The following is a 22,095-nucleotide window of genomic DNA, read 5'->3' as shown; positions in this document are numbered from 1 at the left end:
GTAGCTGTGTCAGCATGCGTAGGCTGCAAAGGAACAAGTAATAGGTTTATTCTAGTCTGAAAAGAGAAGAAAACAACGTTTCGGCCGTGGAGCCTTCTTCAGGTGTGGAATTTTCTTTTCAGCACGGAATAAACCTATTATTTCTAACATATACATGTTAGAAAACAAGCCTTATTAAGTCATATGTAGTTACAGCCTAAACTAGAACAGAATACAATTATTTTTTTTAGTTTTTCTCATTCAAAAAGTGACTTTAGTCTCCTTTAAAAGAAACAAAATGGATATGTTATTTTATAGTAATGTCTCCTTAGATATAACACAGATCAAGTCACTCCATGTCTCGATATGTGATACAATTATGTTTTGATTTTTGCCGAAGAGGAGAGAGAGGGTGAATTTCACTCTCCTTCTTGTAACACACCGCGAAGAGCGGATCGATGAAGTCCTCGCCGTACAAACTGGCGTCTCTCCATTTGCGCCACCTTCAATGCACACCGAGCCGGGGGAGATGGACTTTGCCTGCGGTTTATGGCCCAGCAGGTGGAGGTGGCGACTCGGCCTTTATCTTCAGCCCTTCGTGTTGAAGAGAGTCTTGTTTTCCAGGCTGGCGCGGGCGATCATGCGAGGCGTCCTGCGGTAGAGGCGCTGGTCTGTGTCCCGAGGTCTCGCCATCAAGCTGAGAGAGAGAGAGAGAGAGAGGAGCGGCACCGGTCAGCATGTCTACGAGGTACCATAAAGCGGCCATCGATGGCTATCTGGACCTGCTGAAAGAGGGCACCAGGAAGGATCTGAACACCTCGGATGAGGACGGCATGACCCCGACCATCTGGGCGGCTTTCCACGGACATCTCGAGGCGCTGCAGCTGATCTGCAGCAGGGGGTGAGTAAGGCGAGGAGCCGGCACCCGTCTCGTCAAGCGGCCGGTGAGGCGACCCTCCGGCGCGAAACCCCAGAGCACACCTGACCGCAGAGGACAGACGGGATTAAAAAGTACACTTTTATAGACCACGAATGGCAAAACCTACCCTTATTTTTTTTAAAAACTAATATTTTGTGTGCAAAATGCTTGAAAGTCCCATTTCCATATATGAATACAACATAGTTTTATTTTTTTTCTCCTTTTGCGTAATATGTAAAAAAGCTTTTAGTTTTCTCAAAAACACAAAAACTAAAACATTAATTAAAAACATTCACGATGTGAATTCTGTTCTCCAGCAAATAGAGATCATATAAAAGGTATTTTTACTCCTACTTATGCTTCAATAATATGTCAAATGTCCTTATATTCACCCCTCCTTACTTTTTAATGTTCTCTAAAATATTCCGCGTATATTTGGACGTTGATTTTGTCGCACAGCGTCTTAACGATGTACAGGATATTATTACGGGATACTTTACAATATTATATCGGCCGCTTTCGCTTTCATCGATCTCTTCCGCCTGTGATCTCTTCTATCTGTTTGACTTTAATCAAACAGTATCTCAGCAGGTGCTGAAAGAGTCCTGCACTTCATTTTCGATCAGAAACCGGGTGGCGCGAGTGACGTGCGTCCCTTAACGTTGATTTAAACGCCTTGAACATAGTGTAGCGGGTGCTTTCATTATCCTTTCGCCAAACGACCTGCCAAGAATGATGCTGGAGTTAAACTGCGATCAGCGACCATCAAACCAGCCTCCCTCAAGTGCTGTAAACAAGCGCTTCCCATTTTAATAAAAAAATAGGGGATAAACTCAGAAACAAAAGCCTACAGTCTACAAACAAGAGGCAGAACAAAAACAGAACGGAATTGCTCACGTCGGCTTCCTCAAAGGTGGGTGGGGTGGGTGGCATTGCACATACCTGCAAAGTCTCTTCATCGGATGAGACCTTTATACCCTGCAAGACTTCCACTTCATCAGTGCTCTAACTAACACAGACATAACGTCACCACAGAGAATTCTAGACACTTAGCTTAGCAAGGTCAGCTGAGCTCTTTGTTTTGGCATTGCACAGTTTTTTTTTGTTCACCAGTTCCTCCAGTTTTCAACTCCACTTAGTTCAGTCTCCAAACACCCGGAACTTCCAACAGCAGGTCAAGCAATCCGGACCCCAAGACAAGACCTGGGGCCTTCCTTCCTCGTGCTTTCTCCCAGGGAATCCACTGATCTCTGGGAAGGTGGCGCTGGTACAGCCGCACACGGGCTCTCATGAGGCCCAGACCAGTGAAAGCGCAGGGGGGCTGACTGGGGACCATGCAGCCGGTGTCACTTGTACTTGTGGGTTTGTCAAAGCTTGAGGAACACGAAGGGACAACATGGGCAGGTATCAAAGGTTGCTGTGAGATTATCACCTACTGTATATAACAGCTTTCAGCGATTATCAGTGCAGCTGTTTAATCACACAGGCGAAGTGATCCAACATCATTTTTTTCTGAAACAACGGAATATCATTTCAACAAACATTCTTTTCTCCTGGGATTTTGTTGCAGGATTACATCAGCCTGTTGAAGCCTTGACATATTTTACAATGGCTTTTTTTTTTGCTGCATTTGTATCGTGAAATATCGTTTAAAAAGTCTCGTCCCAGTTTGCGTCACTTGCAGAGTTTTTTAGGAGCTGAAGCTTTTTAGAAGCTGAATGATGCCAGAGATCTAATCAAGCAAAACAGAATAATGCACAAACAACACAATGGGCTCTTTCAGTTCAGAGAGGTTTGAGACTTTACTCTGCAGCTTTTCAATCGCATGTGTTCACAGTGTAGCAGGAGAGAGCCAGAGAGAATCTTAGTCATTACAACAGAAAAGATCTTACATTGTTTAAAAAGTATTTTAGTGAACATTAATGTAATGAGGGTGAAAGAACAATAAATTATGCGTACCAGCTAATTACTTTCTTTTATGTTTTTATTCTTCTCTTTAAAATGGGAAAAAGTTGTCAGTTTGTTGATGTGTCTTTCCAAAACATATTTGACAAGAATCATCACCATCATCACCATCATCAATTTCAATGAAGGCCAGTTCAGGGTCACGCAGGCCCAGAGCCTATCCCAGGAAGCACTGGTCGCAAGTCAGGATACGCCCTGATGGGACACCTGTCCATGCAGGACTCACACAGACATTTGTGTAGTTGCTAAGTGACTATCACCTAGAGGGAATTTTACAAGCCAGTAGATAATATACATGAGGACTTTATTCTTAATAGCTCACCAGTTAAGTATTCGGCGGTTGTCACATGCAAACATAACAACCCTGATCTCCTTACTGTAATAAAAGCTGTTTCCGTTGGAAAATCGGTAGGATAATCAATTGCTTTCGGATATTTATCTTTTGTATAACCCTTTCCAAAAGCCCACAAGCCTTTCACATACTGTATATAGGAGCGGAACCTCTTTAACCCCCACAGGCGTCCTGCAGCCCAACTGCACAGCAGATCAGGGGGATGGGTGAGAAACTGCTCCTCCGGCTGCATTCTGAGGAAATGTAGGGAAGCTGCATTGAGTAAGCTTGTCCCCTGGTCAGCACACTGGGCAATCGGTTGGCAAACTCTGGTATTGAGGGAAGAGCTCCACCTACTGCTCCCCTCTCTCCTGCTGTTCAGGCCGACGGAACGACGTCATTCTGTGAGCTATATAAAAGTGCATCAATGCACGGCCGTTGATCCATCTAAACAGCCGATAATTTTCATTACCGTCTTGCAGAACCAAAATTAAACCTTATTACAGCGAAAAAGTCAGTAACGATTTCCTGTTTCCTCTTTCCCGTTTTCCATTGCTCCATTGGCGTTGCGTACTGTGGTGTGACGCTGATGACGGCGCATCAATGGAGCGGCATTAGCTGGACGGTACAGTAGGCTGTAGTAGAAACAGAGGCAATCTGTCGTTTTCGCTGTTTCCTTGTCTGTTTCCAGGGGAGACCCAGACAGGAGCGACATCTGGGGCAATACACCTCTGCACCACGCCGCCTCCAACGGCCACCTGTACATCCTCAACTTCCTGGTGAACTTCGGGGCCAACCTCTTCGCCCTGGACAATGACTTCCACACCGCCATGGACGTGGCGGCCTCCAAGGACCGCATGGAGTGCGTGCGCTTCCTGGACAGCGCGGCCTCCCAGCAGAGCTCGCAGAACCCCAGGAAGGTGGCCAAGCTGAAGGAGCAGGCCGCGAGGGACGCCGAGAGGAGGGTCAAGTTGTGCGAGAAGGTCAAGAAGAGGCACGAGAGCAGGATGAGCAAGAGGCAGGAGCGGGGCTGGGGGACCGTGTCCGAATCCTCCTCATCCTCGCTTTCCGGGTCGGGCAGCGTTGGCAGGGCCGGCGAGCAGTTCTCCAGGCTCATCGCCGCCGACGCCTCGGGCTCCCTCACGGCCCGCCTGAAGGGGACGCTGCAGCGCAAGTTCGGGAGGAAGGACAGCAGGACCGCCACGGCGGAGCGTCCAGGGGACAGCAACGTCATCTTTGTCAAGCAGGAGAACGGCTCGGCCGGGCGCCCCGGCTTCCTCGAGGTCTTCAACGAGCAGGACGAGAGCGAGGAAGAAGAGGAAGAGGGGGCTGGGAGAGGATGGAGGCAGGAGGGGGAAGAGGAGTCTGGGGAGGAGCCCAAGCCCATAAAGGAGTCCATCTTCAAGAGGCCCGGCCTGGGGAACATGGTCTTCAGGAAACACTTCTCCCTGGACATGGACACGGAGTCCGAGGAGATCTCTTACGGAGGAGACCTGGAGGACATCGGCTTCAGGATCCGCAAAGAGCTGTTCCAGTCGGATACCGATGGGCTGGCGGACGAGGGCGACAGAGACGAGCTGCCCTGGAACGAGGAGGACATCGGGCTGGATGAGGAAGACGAGGAGACGTCCCCACTGGCCGCCTTCCTGGCCTCCCTCGGCCTGGTGGAGTTCACGCCGGTCTTCAGCCGGGAGCAGCTGGACCTGGAGGCGCTCATGCTCTGCTCCGACGACGACCTGAAAAGCATCCACGTGCAGCTTGGGCCCCGCAAGAAGATCCTGGACGCCGCTGTCCGCAGGAAGCAGGCCCTGCAGCAGCCCGGCGCGCTCACCGACTGCCCGCTGTGAGGGGCAGGGGGACGCGAGAGGCATGGGGGGGACAGGTGGGAGGGTTCCATCAGCTCCGTGTCCTGGGGAGCCGCGAGGGGGGGTCCCCTAGCTTGCCAGCAGCGACTGCGGACACTCTGCGGTTGGACTTTGGCACCCTGGGACAGTAAGAGCCGACGCTCCTGGCTGGAAACATCAAGAAGGGACTGGGAATGCAATATAGAAACTCAACCCCCAGTGGGACAGCGTGTGGGGGTCACGGTGAGGTGCTGTCCCTCTTGCCCAGCTGAAGACCTCCTGCTGCTGCTTTTAGCCATTAGCGCCAATTCTTTATTTTCTGAAAAAATGCCAGATTAAAAAAAATTCTATAAGAATATATATCTATAGTCCGTATCTTGAAACTTCCATAATAAAACAGATATGCCAGCAGGTTACCTTATTGTAGTTATTATGTTTTAGGTAACCTCACCTTAAAGACTGAAAATGGTTTTCTTCTTTTATTAGATGATATCCTTTTTTTTTGACAAGCAAGCAGAAGCCAAAATAGTTTATTTTTTAACTTGGGGGGGAAATAACGTTAAAAAAAACATCTCAAAATGAGTGTTGATGACATCGAATGATGGTGTCCGGTTTTCTCCAGTTGTTGCACAGGACGAGTGGCTTTATGGTGATGTCTGTTTTTAGAAGGACCTTTACAGGAACTGAACTGAATTAAAAACAGCTCCTTCTTTCTGTCCTCAAGACAGGTATTCAGTGAATTTTGTGCATCACCCACGATGATAAATGGGAGTGCTCAGCTTCTGTGTGACTGTTTCTAACATTTGCGTAAGATTAACCTATTTTCATTCAAAGCTGATGCTTTGATTTATATATTTTATTATTTTCACTTTCAGTTAAGCTGATCTGAAATACACATCGACAGAAATTGAGGGAAAAGTACATTTTCACATTCTGATTCACTTTATTCATTAATTAAAATAGGGAAGAAAAGTGTTTCAATATTTTTAAAAGCACTGTTTTGTGGGGATATAGCCATCACTATTGGTGAGAAGATTAATTTGTGGTGCACTTACAAACTTTGAACATTTCTCATTTCAGACTGGATGCACCCATAGTGGTTTATAGCAATCACTGAATGTCACCATATTCCCATGTTGCTGAGTGTTCCCCAGATTAACGCTGATAAACACACTCCAATAAAGCCACTTGCCTCTTAATCTGAGTTTACAGTCCCACATCCTTCACTGATCTCTCATAAAGAGTTGGAAAAGTACAAGATTCAACCATGATTAGCTAGTACTTTAGACTGACAATATAAACTTACGTATTATTCATATGGACTTCTTATTACATCTTTTCTATCCATGTTTAATAATTAATCTTTCTAGAAGCAATAAATCCAGCTGATGAATCAGGTTTTATCAAATGAAAGCCACCCCAATGCCTTTCACACTTGTAAATTCCACTGTTTCTGAGATTCGTGACTGGTCTTCGGAGAGCAAATGACAGCAGACAGACACGTTTTTAGAAGATGATTTTTTACAATCTTAAACCGTGGAGGGCAGCGTTGTGAGAAGTGAATGAACAGACGCAAACAGGCAACCTATTCAAGTTAAATCACATTTAGTTACAGCCATCTGAGTTTCCAGTATTCAAGCAATAAGCGCCGGAAAAGAAAGACTGTGATTCTGCTAATGGAGAGGGTTCTAATTTAAACTAACTTTGCATTAAAATTCAGGGTTTTATCCTTTAATAGGCTTCAGCATTTTTGAATTACAGTAAATCTGATGTGCGCGCGCGCTGGTAGAGAACACGGCTCCTGAGGGACTCGGCAGAGCGTGTGGTGTCGGCCGCCAGCTCTCCTCCTCCTGGCCAGTGCTCTCCAGCTGCTGGAGTCTCGCTGGGGCTCTGCAGTCCGCTCAGCGCCGGGCCTTCCAGCCATCAAACACCAGCTTTGCCGAAACAGCATCCTGGACCCCCATCCCTGCAACACAGAGCACAGCGGGGCCCTGAATGAGACACCCTAGAGCCGCTTCAACGGGATATTGGTTTATCTGACAGCGTGAGAGTGATTCTGCTGTACAGACATCCAGAACCCTTACTGCCTAATCGCTGATCAATAAGAACAAGCCTCTGCCCACAGCTACAGCGTCTGTCGTTTACCCAGCGTGCCCGTTCTCACCCAGGGATTTAAAGACGGTGGTCTGCTCACGCAAGGCTGGTTTTGCTCCGTTCAGAACCTCCCCCAGCTCAGCGAACACCTCAGCCTGGGAAAACAATCGTGACGTCAGGGCCAGAGCAGACACAGACTGGGGACACAATCGTGACGTGAGGGCCAGAGCAGAGACAGACTGGGGACACAATCGTGACGTCAGGGCCAGAGCAGAGACAGACTGGGGACACAATCGTGACGTCAGGGCCAGAGCACAGACAGACTGGGGAAAACAATCGTGACGTCAGGGCCAGAGCAGAGACAGACTGGGGAAAACAATCGTGACGTCAGGGCCAGAGCAGAGACAGACTGGGGACACAATCGTGACGTCAGGGCCAGAGCAGAGACAGACTGGGGAAAACAACCGTGACGTCAGGGCCAGAGCAGAGACAGACTGGGGACACAATCGTGACGTGAGGGCAAGAGCAGAGACAGACTGGGGACACAATCGTGACGTCAGGGCCAGAGCAGAGACAGACTGGGGACACAATCGTGACGTCAGGGCCAGAGCACAGACAGACTGGGGAAAACAATCGTGACGTCAGGGCCAGAGCAGAGACAGACTGGGGAAAACAATCGTGATGTCAGGGCCAGAGCAGAGACAGACTGGGGACACAATCGTGACGTCAGGGCCAGAGCAGAGACAGACTGGGGAAAACAACCGTGACGTCAGGGCCAGAGCAGAGACAGACTGGGGACACAATCGTGACGTGAGGGCCAGAGCAGAGACAGACTGGGGACACAATCGTGACGTCAGGGCCAGAGCAGAGACAGACTGGGGACACAATCGTGACGTCAGGGCCAGAGCAGAGACAGACTGGGGAAAACAATCGTGACGTCAGGGCCAGAGCAGAGACAGACTGGGGACACAATCGTGACGTCAGGGCCAGAGCAGAGACAGAGTGGAGGAAAGGTAAGACAATTGGAGCTGCGATCGTCTGCCGTAGTGGGAAAGTATTACAGCACTAGGCGCATGCATGTGTGAAACAGCTCTGCCCACGGGTTAGCAGGGGAAGGCCGAAGTCGGGTGTTGTACCGTACCCCGGAGAGGATGATGTCCCCGGACTCCTGGGCCGCCCCCTCACGGCTGTCCACGTACACCACCGCGCTGCGCATCAGGGCGTCGTCCAGCTCCCTCCAGTCTGGCCGGCACGCCCCCACCGCTGCACAGCGACACAGCTGAGCGTCCCGCGGTCAGGCCCCAGCTACCGCCCTCGTCCAGGGGCTCCAGGGCCCAGCTACCCGCCCTCCTCCAGGGGCTCCAGGGCCCAGCTACCGCCCTCCTCCAGGGGCTCCAGGCCCCAGCTACCCGCCCTCCTCCAGGAGCTCCGGGCCAAAGCTACCGCCCTTCTCCAGGAGCTCCGGGCCCCAGCTACCCGCCCTCCTCCAGGGGCTCCAGGGCCCAGCTACCCGCCCTCCTCCAGGAGCTCCGGGCCAAAGCTACCGCCCTTCTCCAGGAGCTCCGGGCCCCAGCTACCGCCCTCCTCCAGGGGCTCCGGACCCCAGCTACCGCCCTCCTCCAGGGGCTCCAGGGCCCAGCTATGCCCTCCTCCAGGGGCTCCGGGCCCCAGCTACCCGCCCTCCTCCAGGGGCTCCGGGCCCCAGCTACCCGCCCTCCTCCAGGAGCTCCGGGCCCCAGCTACCGCCCTCCTCCAGGAGCTCCGGGCCCCAGCTACCGCCCTCCTCCAGGAGCTCCGGGCCCCAGCTACCCGCCCTCCTCCAGGGGCTCCGGGCCCCAGCTACCGCCCTCCTCCAGGAGCTCCGGGCCCCAGCTACCGCCCTCCTCCAGGAGCTCCGGGCCCCAGCTACCCGCCCTCCTCCAGGGGCTCCGGGCCCCAGCTACCCGTCCTCCTCCAGGGGCTTCTCACGAAACGCCCCCAGTCCGGCCCTCCCTGCCTCTCCTTTCCCTCCGGCCCCTCGTCCTGTCATTTTGTCCTGATCCATCGCACCTACTAACTGGTACGACACAGCCAAGTGGCATTACGTTCATTTCTGAAGGCTGTGCTCCCATTCTGGGGAAAGCCCTGCGAGCTGTAGCTCAGGACCACATGGGGAAGGAAAACAGGAACTACTCTCAGGGCACTGGGAGACGGAAAAACACTGAACCGAGAAAAGGTTTTGAACTTGTTTCAGTAATGTATTTGACACAAGCACCGCAGAAGGTTTTCATGACTCCTGTAAAATACATAATAATTAAAAAAATCTAAATATTACGTATTTTCACACGTGCTGACAGTGGCACCTGTGCTTGAACAGGAAAGGCAATGCAGAAAGGTGCAGGCACCCCCCCCCCCCACGGCCCCAGGGCGACCACTGACCGTTCACGTGAGCCCCCGGCTTCACCCACTCCCCCCGGAGCACGGGCTGCGTCGCCATGGTGACGGTGACGATGACGTCCGCGCCCTGCACGGCCTCCCGCGCCGAGCCGCAGACCGCGACGGGGCCCCGCGCGGAGCTGGCGAACGCCTGCGCCCTCTCCCTCGTCCTGCTCCACACCCGCACCTAGGGCCGCCCGCACACGCCCGCGTCACCAGGGCGCCCGGGCGGGGGCAGGACCACCCCGCACACGCCCGCGGCACCAGGGCGCCCGTCCCGCCTCACCTCTTTGAAAGGGAACATCTGGGTGAAGGCCTCGTAGTGGCTGAGCGCCTGGTTCCCCGCGCCCAGCAGGCACAGCACGTCGGCCCGGGCCGGCTTCAGGAGCTGCGGGAACACGGGCGAGAGAGGCCGCCTCAGGACGGGGGGCGGGCTCAAGGGAGAGCCACGAGCCGCTGGCAGCCTGACCGTGTGATCGGACACGGTAACCTTGCCAACGGGGCGTTTCAGAAGCCAAGCGGGCCCTGAGCGGCCGTCTGCCCCACTGGACCTCGCCGGGCCCGGGTTCCAGGACCGCAGCCAGGCGGCCGGGCCCTTACCTTGGTCGCGATCGCAGAAACGGCCGCCGTCCTCTTGTCCGTGATGGCCTTCCCATCCAGGACCTGCGAAACACGCGGGAATGAGTCTCCGCTCCCGCCCCCCGCAGCACAGCAGGCCGCACCCCGAAAGGAGGAAAGGGGTGCGGGGGGGGGGGAACGCGTGTCAGGGTCGGAGAAGAGTGCCTCGGGAAGGGCTGGGCCCGGAGCCTCGCTCGCCTCGTGCGGGGGGCCCGGGAGGCAGGCAGGCAGGCCGCCCCCGAGCCCAGCACAGCGGAGCGCTGGGAAGGAGGCGACGCCAACACGCAGGCTGAGGGCACCGAGGCCGAATTCAGACACACGCTCACCGCCTGCAGGGCGCCCCGCTCCGGGTCAAACAGCAGCACCGTGGCCTGGTGGTTGGCCATGGAGGAGCCCTCACCCCGCTGGTAGAACGACACCATCTTGGTGGCCAATACATCATCCTGCGGGATGTAGGCAGGCATCACCCCTAAATACCTGCACGCCGGGAGATAAAGATGTTTTATAGAACAGATCCGCACGCAGCTTTTGGACGAGGTCGGCAGCAGGTTGTAAAGATGCATAGGGGGTCGCTATTGTTACTGTCCTGATTTTTATTGAAAGACGTTTTGAAAAAAAAATACAAATGTGGGTCTGACTTTGAGGCGACATTCATAATCGTTAAGTCGCGCCTTTCTTCGCTTCAAGTAACTCCCTTCAAAAAACTTTTTTTTTTGTTGTTGGCTCATTCTGCGTTATCAGGATTACAATAACACCCCGAGATGAAATGCTGGCTATGAATAAAGTAAGAAATATACAGGTGCGATGGCCGAGGTTACCCGCTGTACTTCTCCAGGGGAAGAGTCGTGCGCACCGGCTGCACCACCTCCCCGGTGCGGCTGGAAAACTGGCCCAGAGCCGCCTCCAGACGGGGCACCAGGTCCTGGTACCGGAGCAGCTCATCCACCTCCGAACCGCTGATCAGCACGGGGAGCCCCGACATTTCAACAGGAATGCGGCGGTGAGACACTAGGGGAGTCCGTCCGGCGCGCTAGGATCCCGATACTCGCCCGTGCACGCTCGACAGAAGTAAATGTTCTCCTATACTGGCATGCGAGGGAAAATAGATACCAAAAACGGGGTTAAAGTGCAGTAACCGTAAAGCTTTTCTTACGCTTAAGGAAAAGGCGTAAAACGTTAACTTTTCACACGCTGACTCGAAATCACGCTGCGCACTATCTTTATGGAAGTACAGTAGTTACCACTACCGACTTGAATTTCGGGTTTCTGAAAGAGCTTTTCAGCAGTGGGACGTTTCACACCGAAGGAGAGAACAGGCAACAGATCAGTTGACTTTCCGAAAAATGCACAGAACTTTACTTAAAACATAAAACTGAGTGCGTCAAAGTTATGTTTCAGACTTCCAGAGTTGTTAGTACTACAACGAGGGTATATTACGAAACTAATCAAAGTACGAATAAAGACGCACGACCCATCGGCTGCATTCACAGTAAATTGCAATGAAATGTTCTTTTCTTTTTCTGTTTTGTTAGGTTTACGAAATTCACACACACCAGTCGGGCGAATTGTCTGGGTCTGTTTCGATAGCCCTTGTACAATGTGTAACTTGAGAGTTAAACGTAAGCAGCCGCATTAGTGCTTGAGGGCGCCCTCTGTAAGGAATACTGTAGTAAATCAGTTACAGTATATATTGGTAAGGCCACGAATACTATCCTTCACGCACAGCCCATCTAATTCCTTCCTTGCAGAAACATTTCTCATCCCGAAGGAACACGGGAGCGCTCAGCTGTCTCCGGCAAAGGCTGTTAACGTCCCCCGAGATAAGGGACGAAAAAGAGGCGACGCGCGTCTTAGTCACATGTCACATGTATTTGAGTACGTTGGAGTTTATTGTGTAAGGAAAGAAAATCTTGGTTTGTGCAACGGGCCGCTGTTGGTATTTAATTTTTAATGTAATTGTGCAAAACGCAGCATTCTGATAGCCCTTCGTTTGCTCGTCTATGGACAGCATGTTGCTCCGTTGTACTTTTTTTGGACACTCAATCTGTATATACCTATGCACATTTTGCACATATTGTTTTTACAGTGAGCATATTTTGCACACACCTCTGTATTTATCTTATTTATGTTGTATTGCTGTACGTATTTTAATTTTTCGTCTATTCTGATATCTGTTTTTGTTTTTTTGCTCATCTTGGGCTGGACTGCTGTAACACATCAATTTCCCTTCGGGATCAATAAAGTCTCTATCTATCGATTCCTAAAAAACAGGCGCAGGAGTCCGGCCCACCTCGGGGTGCGCCTACTCTTCCCGCGCAGCAGAGGGCGCTGTTACCTTTCCCTTCACCCGTGCGTCCCATTTGCTTTCCTGACGGGAGTTGACGTGCGTGGTACTAAGGAGATGGCGTGACGGCGTTCAGTCCACATTTGTGGAGTCTGATTTGCATTATTTATGTGCGAATACTAGGCTGTCAGATGGCCATGGCTTGGGACGACAGGTAATATTAACCCCCCTAATAAATAAGTTCTAAATAAATTCATTTTCCTTCTCTAAATTAGCAGTGTCGGTGCAATCGAGGAATAACTTGATAGGGGCTAGCACGTATGTTTATGTATGTGTTTTTTTGCTCCAAGTGATGTTAACGCTAGTTGTATGTGATGGGTGAATAATTTCCGTCCGTGTGCACAGGAGCGGGCTGAGGTGGTCTCAGTGCACTGGTTTTGAAAACATGTTCTTTCTGGACCCGACACTGTGGGCGTCTCTCGTTGTCACTGTGCTCTTACTCCTTCAAACCTTCAAAGCCTATAAAAACGGTGGGGGCAGAATCCGCTTTTTAGCCAAAATAACTTGTAAACTGTGTTGAAAACGCGTGATGCCGACCTGCAGCGGCGCTAGTTTGTTTCTGGTCCGTGTTGGCGATGTGCGGATTCGCCTGCCTAGGGTCTAAAGCATCAGGGATCGATAGAGGAGTAATTGAATACCATATAGTATTATCGTGTGCAGCTTTTGAGAAACCGTCAAGTGGGCTGTCACGTACTGTACTCAGTTTTTTCAGCCGTTTTTCGTCCTAAATCACTAGAGGTGTAATCTCCATCCCCGTTTCAGTGGCTTCTCCGGGCTTATAAAACGGTGTCGAAAGACTGAGGTTTATTACTGTAATTATCTTTATTTTATGTAGCATCCTCACAGTCACAAGGCGCTTAACAATAAAACAGTGTCCGAAAGAGACGGCTGAAGTATGCACAGCTGCAGTAATTCTGGCGAATGTCCACACGAAGAAGTAGATGTTCAGTTGTGTCTGTATTTCCAGGAGAGATTGCCTGTGAATCACAGTTTTTGTGTGATTTAATTAACCTATAATCTCCCTTCACCCCTGTCTTGGACATACCTGCTCCTAATGAAGACAGTGTGATTCAGGAGGGAGTCCTAGTCCTGCTGGGAGCCCTGTGGTGTTATTACCCAACCTGATTAGCCGCACAAGCTGCAGGCCCTGAGCTCTCGGGGCCCTTAAGGGCGGGGCTCGGCTCAGGCGGTCTCTGCCTGCCGTTCCCCAGGAACTGAATCTGCCCCGGCCCGGCGGTGCCCCTTCTTCCTGCCTTGCGCCCAGGCGGCCCTCCTGCTTCCCTGGTGCGGCACGGGGCAGGCTGGAGTGGCCCGGACCCCTGACCGGTTATCTCTCCCCTCCGTTCCGCAGCCCGCGGATCCCTTAGGCGGGAGTGTCGTGGGAAGATGGACGCCATGGCTGCCGTCGCCGCCGCCCCCGCCCCTGCCCTCTCGTCCGTCACCACCCCCCAGGCCCCCGCCCCTGCTGCGACGCCCTCCAGCCCCCCTGAGGACCCGGGCTCCGCGCTGGCGCCGTTGGACAGCGAGGACTACGTGTTCGTGGAGGCGCGGCACCCCAACAGGGTGCTGGAGGGCCTGAACAGCCTGCGCCTCAACAACGCCTTCTGCGACGTCGTCCTGTGCTGCGGCGGCCAGGAGTTTCCCTGCCACCGCATCGTGCTGGCCTCCTTCAGCTCCTACTTCCAGGTGGCTCAGCGGGCACCGACGGGCACTTTCGGCACGCTCTCGTGCGTGCGAGCGTGCGTGCGTGCGTGCGTGTGTATGTGAGAGCACATCTTCTCTAGCCATACAGTAGGACAGAATGCCTGAATCACAGCCCAGAGTCTATTCAGACTGAAACTGAGGTGGGCTCAGGGGAGACAAGAGAACCGAACCGCAGTCACCCCTCTGGAGAAAGGGAAACACCACAGTCCCTCACCTCTAATCAGCTGGGGACCCCAGTTAGAGACCCTGGAGGCTGGCCATGTCCATCCATTCTCTATCCAGTTTCCCTAGTGACCTAGAAACCTTTATGAACGTATAGTCTGTCACTTATTTTAACGTGTACAACCTAGTCTGAATCTCACAGAGCTGTTTTGGCTGTGAAAAGTCACTTCAAGGGGGGGGCAGTTCTCCCGAGGGGTGGCGTTTGCATTTAGCACTCCTGTGTCTGAGCAGGGTCAAGGGTGCGATTCCAGTCCCCGTTATTATTTTGTGATGCTTAGGAGATTCTCGCCCAGGGCGCCTTGGTGTATTCCCAGAGTCTGCGTCGAGAGTTGTGCCCGTGCAGCGAGGTAGACGCCCTGCTGGTCCCTCTCTCCCTTTCCCCCAGGCCATGTTCTCCACGGACCTGATGGAGTCCCGGCAGGAGAGGGTGTCCATCAGCGGGGTGGAGCCGCAGATGATCGGCGTGCTGGTGAGCTACGCCTACACCGCGGAGGTGGTCATCACCAGGGCCAACGTGCAGGCCCTGCTGGCGGCCGCCAACCTGCTGGACATCATGGCCGTGCGGGAGGCCTGCTGCACGTTCATGGAGCGGCAGATGGACGAGATGAACTGCGTGGGGATCCACTGCTTCGCCGAGGCGCACTCCTGCCGGGAGCTGGAGCGCCGGAGCATGGAGTACATCCTGCAGCACTTCAGCACCGTCTGCCGCCAGGTGGCCACAGCCCCCAGCCTCCTCCCTGTTCTGCTCCTGGCCTCTTGTTTCCTTGTGTTCTCAGAAACCACTGCCGATGCGGAATTTCTGGATTTAGAGAAGCTGTTTTTTTTTTTTATACCTGCCGATTTGGAAGAGCCGACCGCGTTTCACGTTGCCGTGAAACCCGCGACCGCACACGGGGGAGATTCAGGAAGAGTAGCCACTCCCCTGGCCCCGCCCACCATTGAGACACTCCCCCTTTAGCATGGCACAGGCACCGCCCCCCCCTGCGGGAGGATCGGCTCTGATTGGAGGAGAGGGGTGTCCATTAGCGACATCACTTAAGGCCAGCCCAGCAAACTCCCACCCCCAAGGGCTTTAAGCGGTCCTGTTCACAGTCGTGTCATTGTTGTGGTCTGTGTTCTGTGTCCCAGTTTATGTGCTGATGGTGATGCTCTGTTTCCTCCTGGCAGGAGGAGTTTTTGTCGCTGTCTGCCGACAAGCTGACGGAGATTATCGCCAGCGATCACCTCAACGTGCCCAAGGAGGAGACTGTCTTTGAGGCGGTCATGCTGTGGCTGGAGAAGAGCGCCTCCCGCAGGCAGAGCTTTGAAAAGGTATCCAGGGTGTCTCATTGCCGAACTTTGCCGAGGCCTTTATTGATTAGACGTTTCCCGGGATAAGTGCGTCCGCTATGGTGCTGGTTATAACAAAGTGCTTCGTGTGCTGCTCTGTGCAGCACATTGCACCAGTTAAACTGTCTCTGAGCTTGAACGCCGTGGTCTCGGGGGCAAAGACCATGAGGTTGGTCCATCTTGCGTAAGCGGGGGATCGTGCCTGCCTTCGGGATGTGGGGAACAATAAGCCGTCTGCGAGCTGGCCGGATGTGAGTTTGTCCGGATGATCGCGGGGGCCGAGAGGGGGGGTTCCCCTTGCCTCGGTGTAGCGCGGAGTATTCCAGCCTGCTCCTGCCCGTGCGCGCGGAACTGAGCCTGGGCTATCCCGCAGGTGCTGGAGCACGTCCGCCTCCCCCTCATCAGCCCCTATTACATCCACGACGTCATCGAGTCCCTGGGCGTGGTGCAGGAGTCCCTGCAGTGCCAGCGGCTCATCTCCGAGGCCAAGGACTACATGCTGCTGCAGGACCGGCGCGGGGAGCTCTTCGGCCCACGGACCCGCCCCCGCAGGTCCACCGGTACGCCGCCGTACTTCCTGTTGGGGGGGCTTCTGAGTGTCTCATTCTGGGTGTGGCAGGGCGGACAGTGTCAAGTCTTGCCCTGTGTCTTGGCGCTGAGTTCATGATTAGGCTCCGGATCACTGTGACTGTCTATTGGGTGAAGAGGCTAGGGTTTGATGGATGGTCTCAGGGTTCAGTGAGCTTCAGTGAGCTTCAGTGGGGTTCAGTGAGCTTCAGTGGGGTTCGCGGTGGGGCCAGCCAAGGGAAACCCCTGCAGCTCGGAATGACCGCGCGTCTCTCCGCAGGCACAGCCGAGGTGATTGTGACGGTCGGGGGGGAAGACGACAAGGTGGTCCTGCGCAGCGTGGAGAGCTTCGACCCCGTCACCGCCCAGTGGAAGTCACTCGCCTGCCTGCCCTTCGCCGTCAGCAAACACGGCCTGGTGGTGTCAGGTACCACCGCAGAGACCTGCCTGGCCTGCGTCTCGTCCTTTGGGTTAACGGCATGAGAGAAGGAGAGGCAAAACACAGCATGGGGTTTTCTTCTCTCTCCTTTTCAGCATGGAATAAACGTTAACTTGTTCCTTTGTTGGCTACACATGCTGACGCAGCTCCCTACTTGAATGTGCAATCACGACCACTGAAATCATTCAGCGGTACAGTTTTCAACGTCGATAATGAGGTGGCTTTCGGCGTCCCACGGTGACTTATTTTGCTTACCAAAGATCAGATTGGTGTCATCCTGCAATCTGAAATGAGTTGTTTTCCAGATGAAGTGTCCCCACAGTGTGGAGAGAGACCCGGCAGTCCTGAGCGTGCTCTCCGCTCTTCCCCCAGGCTCCACGCTGTACCTGGCCGGGGGCGAGTTCCCCGACGGCTCCGCCAGCCGCGAGATGTGGCGCTACGATCCCTGCTTCGACTCCTGGCTGGAGATGGCGCCCATGAACGTGGCTCGCTCCGAGCTGGGTGGGCACTCGGGGGTCTTCCGGGGCCCAACGCGGCACGTTTGACGTCGTCTCGGCACAGGCCGCAGGGCAGGGTAGCCTTGATGCGTTGGGTGATGCCTGCAGCCCGGCAAAAGCACAACTCTGGGCGTCTTCCTAGTACTCACTTGTACAGTATGTCTGACCGGGTCTGTGTGGGTATTGAATCGCTGCAGGTCTGTCGTAACCCGTCCTCCTGTTGTTAAGATTTTACATGAGGGTAGCATTCTGGAAGGGTGCTTAAAAGCGTTAGTGAATGATTGAATGTGAGAGAGTGAATTCACGTGCGAGGCCGTGCCGGGAGTGAGAGTGAACTGGTGAACCGGTGGGTGACAGGAGCTCGGCGTGTCTGTTCCTCCCGCAGGGCTGGCCATGCTGGACGGCTTCGTGTTTGCGGTGGGGGGCTGGGAAGGCCACTCCAGGCTGGACTCGGTGGAGTGCTACGACCCCCACACCAACACCTGGTACTTCGTGGAGTCCATGAAGATGGCGGTGACCAGCCCAGCGGTGGTGGCCCTGGATGGGCTGCTGTACGTCACGGGTACGAGAGGCTGGCGCCCTGCTGAATAGCACCCAGAAGCCCAGGGTGCGGGCCAGCGTGTCCCGAGCACATCGTGACCACATCGTCAGCCCATCATTCACTTCTACAGTCTTTTCTAAAGTTTGCAGTGCCCTTGAGATGTGGCCATGTTTTTCTTAAGGCCCATCTCACCAGATAAGTATTTTCACAAGCGTTTGAATTCCCCTTTTGGGGAACGAAGGGGAATGTACACAGGGCTCCGTCTCTCCTCTGAACGGGCAGTGTGTGCCGTGGCGTGTTAACGGCCAGGGATTGTGTACGTCTCTTCTTGCCCTGTAGGGGGAGCTGTTCTGGAGGATGGCGATGGCATGGACTTGGCTCAGGTGTACAACCCCAAGCTCTGCAGCTGGACCGAGGTGGCGCCCATGCAGATTGCCCGCTCCGGCTCCGCAGCCTGCATCCTGAAGGGCAAGATTTACGTCATCGGTGAGAGTAACTTTCAGTGTCATTGCTTTTCGTTCAGCATCTCTTCGGTCATTATTGAGTGAATTATAGTAAAACCCCACACTGTGCAAAAAAAGGCAGGTCTGTGCTGGTAGAAGTCCAGTTTTGTTCTTTTTAGTTAATTCTTTGATTAAACGCAGACGTCAGATCCAGTTATTTTAACAACTGGGTGGTGGCTGGGACTTTGGTGGGGCAAAGTTTGTTCTCTCGTGCCTCCGTACTTCCTGCTTTCCCTGACAGGGGGCTGGCATGCCTCTACGGAGAACACGGATAAGGTGGAGTGCTACGATCCCAAAACCAACCAGTGGACCATGTGCGCACCCATGAAGGAGAGGCGGTACCGCCCCGGCGTGGCTGTCGTGGACGGCCGGATCTATGTCCTGGGAGGGGAGGAGGGCTGGGACAGGTGAGTGACCCCGCGCACAGGCGGGTACAGCGGTCTGGCGCTGCGCGGAGTCTGACCCCCGCCCGTGCTCCCCAGGTACCACGACACCATCGAGCGGTACTGCGAGGAGGCGGACAGCTGGGAGATCGTCGGCGAGATGCCCACCAGCCGCAGCTGGCTGAGCTGCGTGTCCCTGCAGGTGAGGAAGGACGCCCGCGGCGCCAGCCGGCCTGGCACGGCCTCGGACCGAGAGTTCCCTGCGAACTGAGTGCCATCCCGGCCGGAGGCCCCGTGAAGCCCAGACTCCAGACTCCGCCAAAGAGCCAGCTCCCGCTCGGCAGGAAGTTCTACTCGCACAGGGGAGCTGGAGCATTGCATGCTGGGACCCTCAGAGCAGACCAGCTCTGCCTGGTGCGGGGGTCAGGTGGACGGCTTGGACTGGAAAAGACTGCTGTTGGTAGGTCCCAGAAGCTGATTGAAGTGTTACTGTGGTTTTTTTTTATTTGTATTTTTCCTAGTTGCCATGTTGCCACGCACTGTTCAGTCTGTTAAGGAGTTAAGCTCCCGGGATGATCCACGGGATCGGATCGGCTTAATGGAAAACTCCCCCCGGAGGAGTGCTTGGTTTTGCCCGTGGAGCCGGCACTGCGTTGCTGCCATGTGTGTGGCCAGCGGGCAGGGAGGCTAGGAGCTCTCTCAGCTGCACTTGGATAATTAAATCTGTGACCACAGCGAGGAGCGGCAGGGACAGGAAATCGCACACGAGCTCAACAGCACGCTGGAAATCCATCACGCTGGTTTTTTTCAGCTGCAAGACAACCTTTAGGAGCCTGCTTTTTTTAAGTGCAAAGACGGCCAAAATAAGTAATGTAGGTGGTTTCAGTGATGTCATTCTTGACGTTTACCCTCCTTTTGTGTTTTTGTGCGGTGCCGAAATTTTTTTAAAGGTGAACGCTAAACCAAGCCTGTTCTTTGATTCCTTACCTTAAACAAACTAGCCAGGTTCACCTGTCTGCAGCTGCCTTGCTCATCGATGTGACTTGTTTTAGACGTTATGTGATCAGGACTCATAAGTGCCACTCCATGTGTAAAACAGTTTTTCTGTATCCTGATTTATGGGGAAGCGTTCCCTAAATTCGGTCACTCCCTATCCTAATGCAAACAGCACGGTTTTAATCAATAACTTCAATGATCATAAACTCTTTGCCACAATGGCATGGACTTGTGCATTATAGTAATAAATCATAGTAATTCTTTTTATCAGGTTAATTAAAGACAGGTTGCCCTGGACAGAAGCTCATAGTTTTAGATCTATTCAAACAGAAATTTTGGTAGAAGCTGTTAATCTTAATAGTTGACTTTCTTAACATGGCTTTGGTTGTCAGTACATTTCAATTTTCAATATACAGCACGCCTTCTAGTGGTAAGAATAATCTTAAAATTATTTTTTAGTCACTGTAATATTATGAGACTAAAAGCATTGATGCTTATTTCAGGGCAATTTTATGTATGTCCAGTAACAAATTCCAGTGTAACTTAAAACAGTTTGTCACTATTGCATGTCAATATGATGCTTCTCATATTGTATTAACAGAAGACTTTACAATCAGTGAGGTTTGTGCTGTGTTGTCAGATCTACAGTTTTAGTATCAAAGGTGAACTGTGAACTCTTTATCTAGGGACAGATTTATGTTTATGTAAAACATCAGTAAAAAGGGGAATTTGATATGCAAATTATTTCAAGGCAGGATTCTCTGCTCTTTCTTGTATTTGAAGTCCTAAAACCAAGTGCATGGAATACAGGTGTTCTCAATGGTTTTGATCAGCACCACTTTGCAGGAAAAAAGCTGAAGTACCTCAGTGCTCATGACACTTTCAGATTAAATGACATCTGTGCTGCTCCTGTGACCCCTATGTCACTGTGAAACTATATTCTTATTACTGTATTGTTTTGGTTTTTTTAAAACCCACTGTCCTGAGCCATGACCTTTGGAATTTTTCATTGCTAAGTGAAGACATTGTGTACGTGCTGAGCTTTCCTTACATGGATGTTTTGCGTTAAGTATACTTAGTAAGGTGCTTCAGTTGAAGGGCATATCAGTGACTATTAATGAGGTGTGGCATGAGTGTTAATACTGTCAATTAGTAATGACATCTCTACTTTCTAATCTAGCTGGCTGGTGAGTAACTGTTATTTTTGATTGGGTATTTAAAATGTTTTGGTGAAGCTGTTGCTGTTGGTTAACTGGTGTGTATGTTTTCTCTGAAGAACTGTGCCAATTGTTCTGCTCAATCCTGCATTCTGAGTGTCCTGTTTGTTAGTGATTGTGAAATTAGTGGGCAGGGAGCAAAAAGTATGCAATATGTAGCTTTTTTGCCTTTCAGAGTGGTTTCATATAGCACACCTAAAATAATTGTGCTTTAGGGATCGTTCTTTTGGGATTTTTGTTATGATCCTGAACTGGCTGCTCTTAAGTTAAGGCAGTTCGGTGAAATCCTGGTAAAGTAAGTACTGCAAACCCAACAACCCTCTGGGGTCAGGTCTGTTCGCCTCTTACTGCTCCCTTACACTTTGTCTCACGGTTCCTATGTTAATGTTTATTTCTGCTGTGCCTGAACACAGGGTGACCACTGCCACTGCAGGCAAGGAGCTGCCTCAGACCAGACTGGTTTTATTGGGTTGAGCTTGTGCTGCAAGTTCTTCCTTTATGTCTTGGTAATCAGATGAAATATTGTACTGCCACAACCCCGATGAACCTTTCACTTACAGTAGTCTTTTTCTTCTAAAACGTGGCAAGTTAACACTGTGCTTTTGTTACTATTTCAGTGCGGTTACCTGAACCTCACTCAATTTTTTGTAAGAGATACCATGGCTGTGGAATAAAGTGCTATTGAAAGTTAAGATTGCTTTACTGCTTCATTAATGGATTTGTAATGGAATGGAGTGTGTAAATCCTGCAAGACTTTGTACCCGTTTATGCACATATAAGCCAAACTTGGTATTGAAATGCTTCAGCAGGATTTAAACTAGGTAGTGCAGTTACCCAAAACTGATGTTAGTGAATGCTAACAACAACAAAACTGTCAGCTAATCTAAACATTGCTGCCCTTTCCACTGCTACCTTCATCACCTCCGCGTGTAACAGAGTAGGGCCAGCAGTCCAGCAGAGCGGCACACAAGCATCTTGTCTTCCTGATGCAAGATGAGATTAGTGGGAAATGCATGGTCCACTTTGGAACCGGACAGATTCCAGTTATTAAAGGCATTGCTCACTTACACCCCAATACAAAGCAATCCATTTGCCAAACTTACCTTCCGGATGTGGCTTTAGATTTTCCCCAAGTTGAAGGTCCATTGGTCATCAGGTACCTTTCAGAGCTGCATTGCTACTGAATCT

At 52.2% G+C, this 22,095-nt stretch overlaps 3 protein-coding genes across 7 annotated transcripts; 2 read left to right on the top strand and 1 right to left on the bottom strand.

Annotated features, from left to right (window-relative positions):
- Positions 1-592: 592 nt before the first annotated feature.
- anks4b (ankyrin repeat and sterile alpha motif domain containing 4B) lies at positions 593-5,761 on the top strand. The gene is made up of 2 exons (XM_088936513.1): positions 593-880; positions 3,886-5,761. The coding sequence occupies exons 1-2, from the start codon at positions 717-719 to the stop codon at positions 5,039-5,041; spliced, it is 1,320 nt and encodes a 439-aa protein (XP_088792639.1). The 5' UTR covers positions 593-716; the 3' UTR covers positions 5,042-5,761.
- A 980-nt stretch (positions 5,762-6,741) lies between these two features.
- crym (crystallin, mu) lies at positions 6,742-11,949 on the bottom strand. Of its 2 annotated transcripts, XM_088936514.1 has the most exons (9): positions 11,889-11,949; positions 10,984-11,245; positions 10,492-10,642; positions 10,148-10,210; positions 9,834-9,935; positions 9,551-9,734; positions 8,274-8,395; positions 7,203-7,287; positions 6,742-7,004 (listed from the first exon to the last, which is right to left on the bottom strand). In XM_088936514.1, exons 2-9 carry the CDS (start codon positions 11,145-11,147, stop codon positions 6,940-6,942), a joined length of 936 nt encoding a protein of 311 aa, XP_088792640.1. In that variant the 5' UTR covers positions 11,148-11,245; positions 11,889-11,949; the 3' UTR covers positions 6,742-6,939. The 2 variants fall into 2 exon arrangements, with proteins under 2 accessions (XP_088792640.1, XP_088792641.1); XM_088936515.1 differs by lacking the exons at positions 6,742-7,004; positions 7,203-7,287; positions 8,274-8,395 and adding an exon at positions 9,199-9,407.
- A 589-nt stretch (positions 11,950-12,538) lies between these two features.
- On the top strand, positions 12,539-21,599 carry LOC148818309 (kelch-like protein 24). 4 transcript variants are annotated; one of them, XM_088936509.1, is made up of 12 exons: positions 12,539-12,663; positions 13,861-14,195; positions 14,821-15,147; positions 15,603-15,746; positions 16,138-16,324; positions 16,612-16,758; positions 17,143-17,271; positions 17,653-17,829; positions 18,148-18,294; positions 18,553-18,718; positions 18,794-18,896; positions 19,216-21,599. In XM_088936509.1, the coding sequence occupies exons 2-12, from the start codon at positions 13,896-13,898 to the stop codon at positions 19,255-19,257; spliced, it is 1,869 nt and encodes a 622-aa protein (XP_088792635.1). In that variant the 5' UTR covers positions 12,539-12,663; positions 13,861-13,895; the 3' UTR covers positions 19,258-21,599. The 4 variants fall into 4 exon arrangements, with proteins under 4 accessions (XP_088792635.1, XP_088792634.1, XP_088792637.1 ...); XM_088936511.1 differs by having other exon boundaries at positions 12,541-12,663; positions 14,821-14,904; XM_088936508.1 differs by lacking the exon at positions 19,216-21,599 and having other exon boundaries at positions 18,794-19,077.
- Positions 21,600-22,095: the final 496 nt, after the last annotated feature.

The sequence above is a fragment of the Atractosteus spatula genome, chromosome 18, assembly GCF_055471065.1.
Source record: "Atractosteus spatula isolate fAtrSpa1 chromosome 18, fAtrSpa1.hap1, whole genome shotgun sequence".
Classification (NCBI taxonomy): domain Eukaryota; kingdom Metazoa; phylum Chordata; class Actinopteri; order Semionotiformes; family Lepisosteidae; genus Atractosteus; species Atractosteus spatula.
Note: the sequence above shows the minus strand (reverse complement) of the source record. Positions and strands in the feature narration are given on the sequence as shown.

Excerpts from the sequence above, each read along its gene's own strand:
- anks4b (XM_088936513.1), top strand. The coding sequence starts at position 717 with ATGTCTACGAGGTACCATAAAGCGGCCATCGATGGCTATCTGGACCTG. Across the intron at positions 881-3,885 it reads CAGCTGATCTGCAGCAGGGG|GGGAGACCCAGACAGGAGCG; the intron begins GTGAGTAAGGCG and ends GTCTGTTTCCAG.
- crym (XM_088936514.1), bottom strand. The coding sequence starts at position 11,147 with ATGTCGGGGCTCCCCGTGCTGATCAGCGGTTCGGAGGTGGATGAGCTG. Across the intron at positions 10,643-10,983 it reads CCCCTGGAGAAGTACAGCGG|GTATTTAGGGGTGATGCCTG; the intron begins GTAACCTCGGCC and ends CCCGGCGTGCAG. Across the intron at positions 9,936-10,147 it reads TTTCTGCGATCGCGACCAAG|CTCCTGAAGCCGGCCCGGGC; the intron begins GTAAGGGCCCGG and ends GTGTTCCCGCAG.
- LOC148818309 (XM_088936508.1), top strand. The coding sequence starts at position 13,896 with ATGGACGCCATGGCTGCCGTCGCCGCCGCCCCCGCCCCTGCCCTCTCG. Across the intron at positions 14,196-14,820 it reads CCTTCAGCTCCTACTTCCAG|GCCATGTTCTCCACGGACCT; the intron begins GTGGCTCAGCGG and ends CCTTTCCCCCAG. Across the intron at positions 16,325-16,611 it reads CCGCCCCCGCAGGTCCACCG|GCACAGCCGAGGTGATTGTG; the intron begins GTACGCCGCCGT and ends GTCTCTCCGCAG.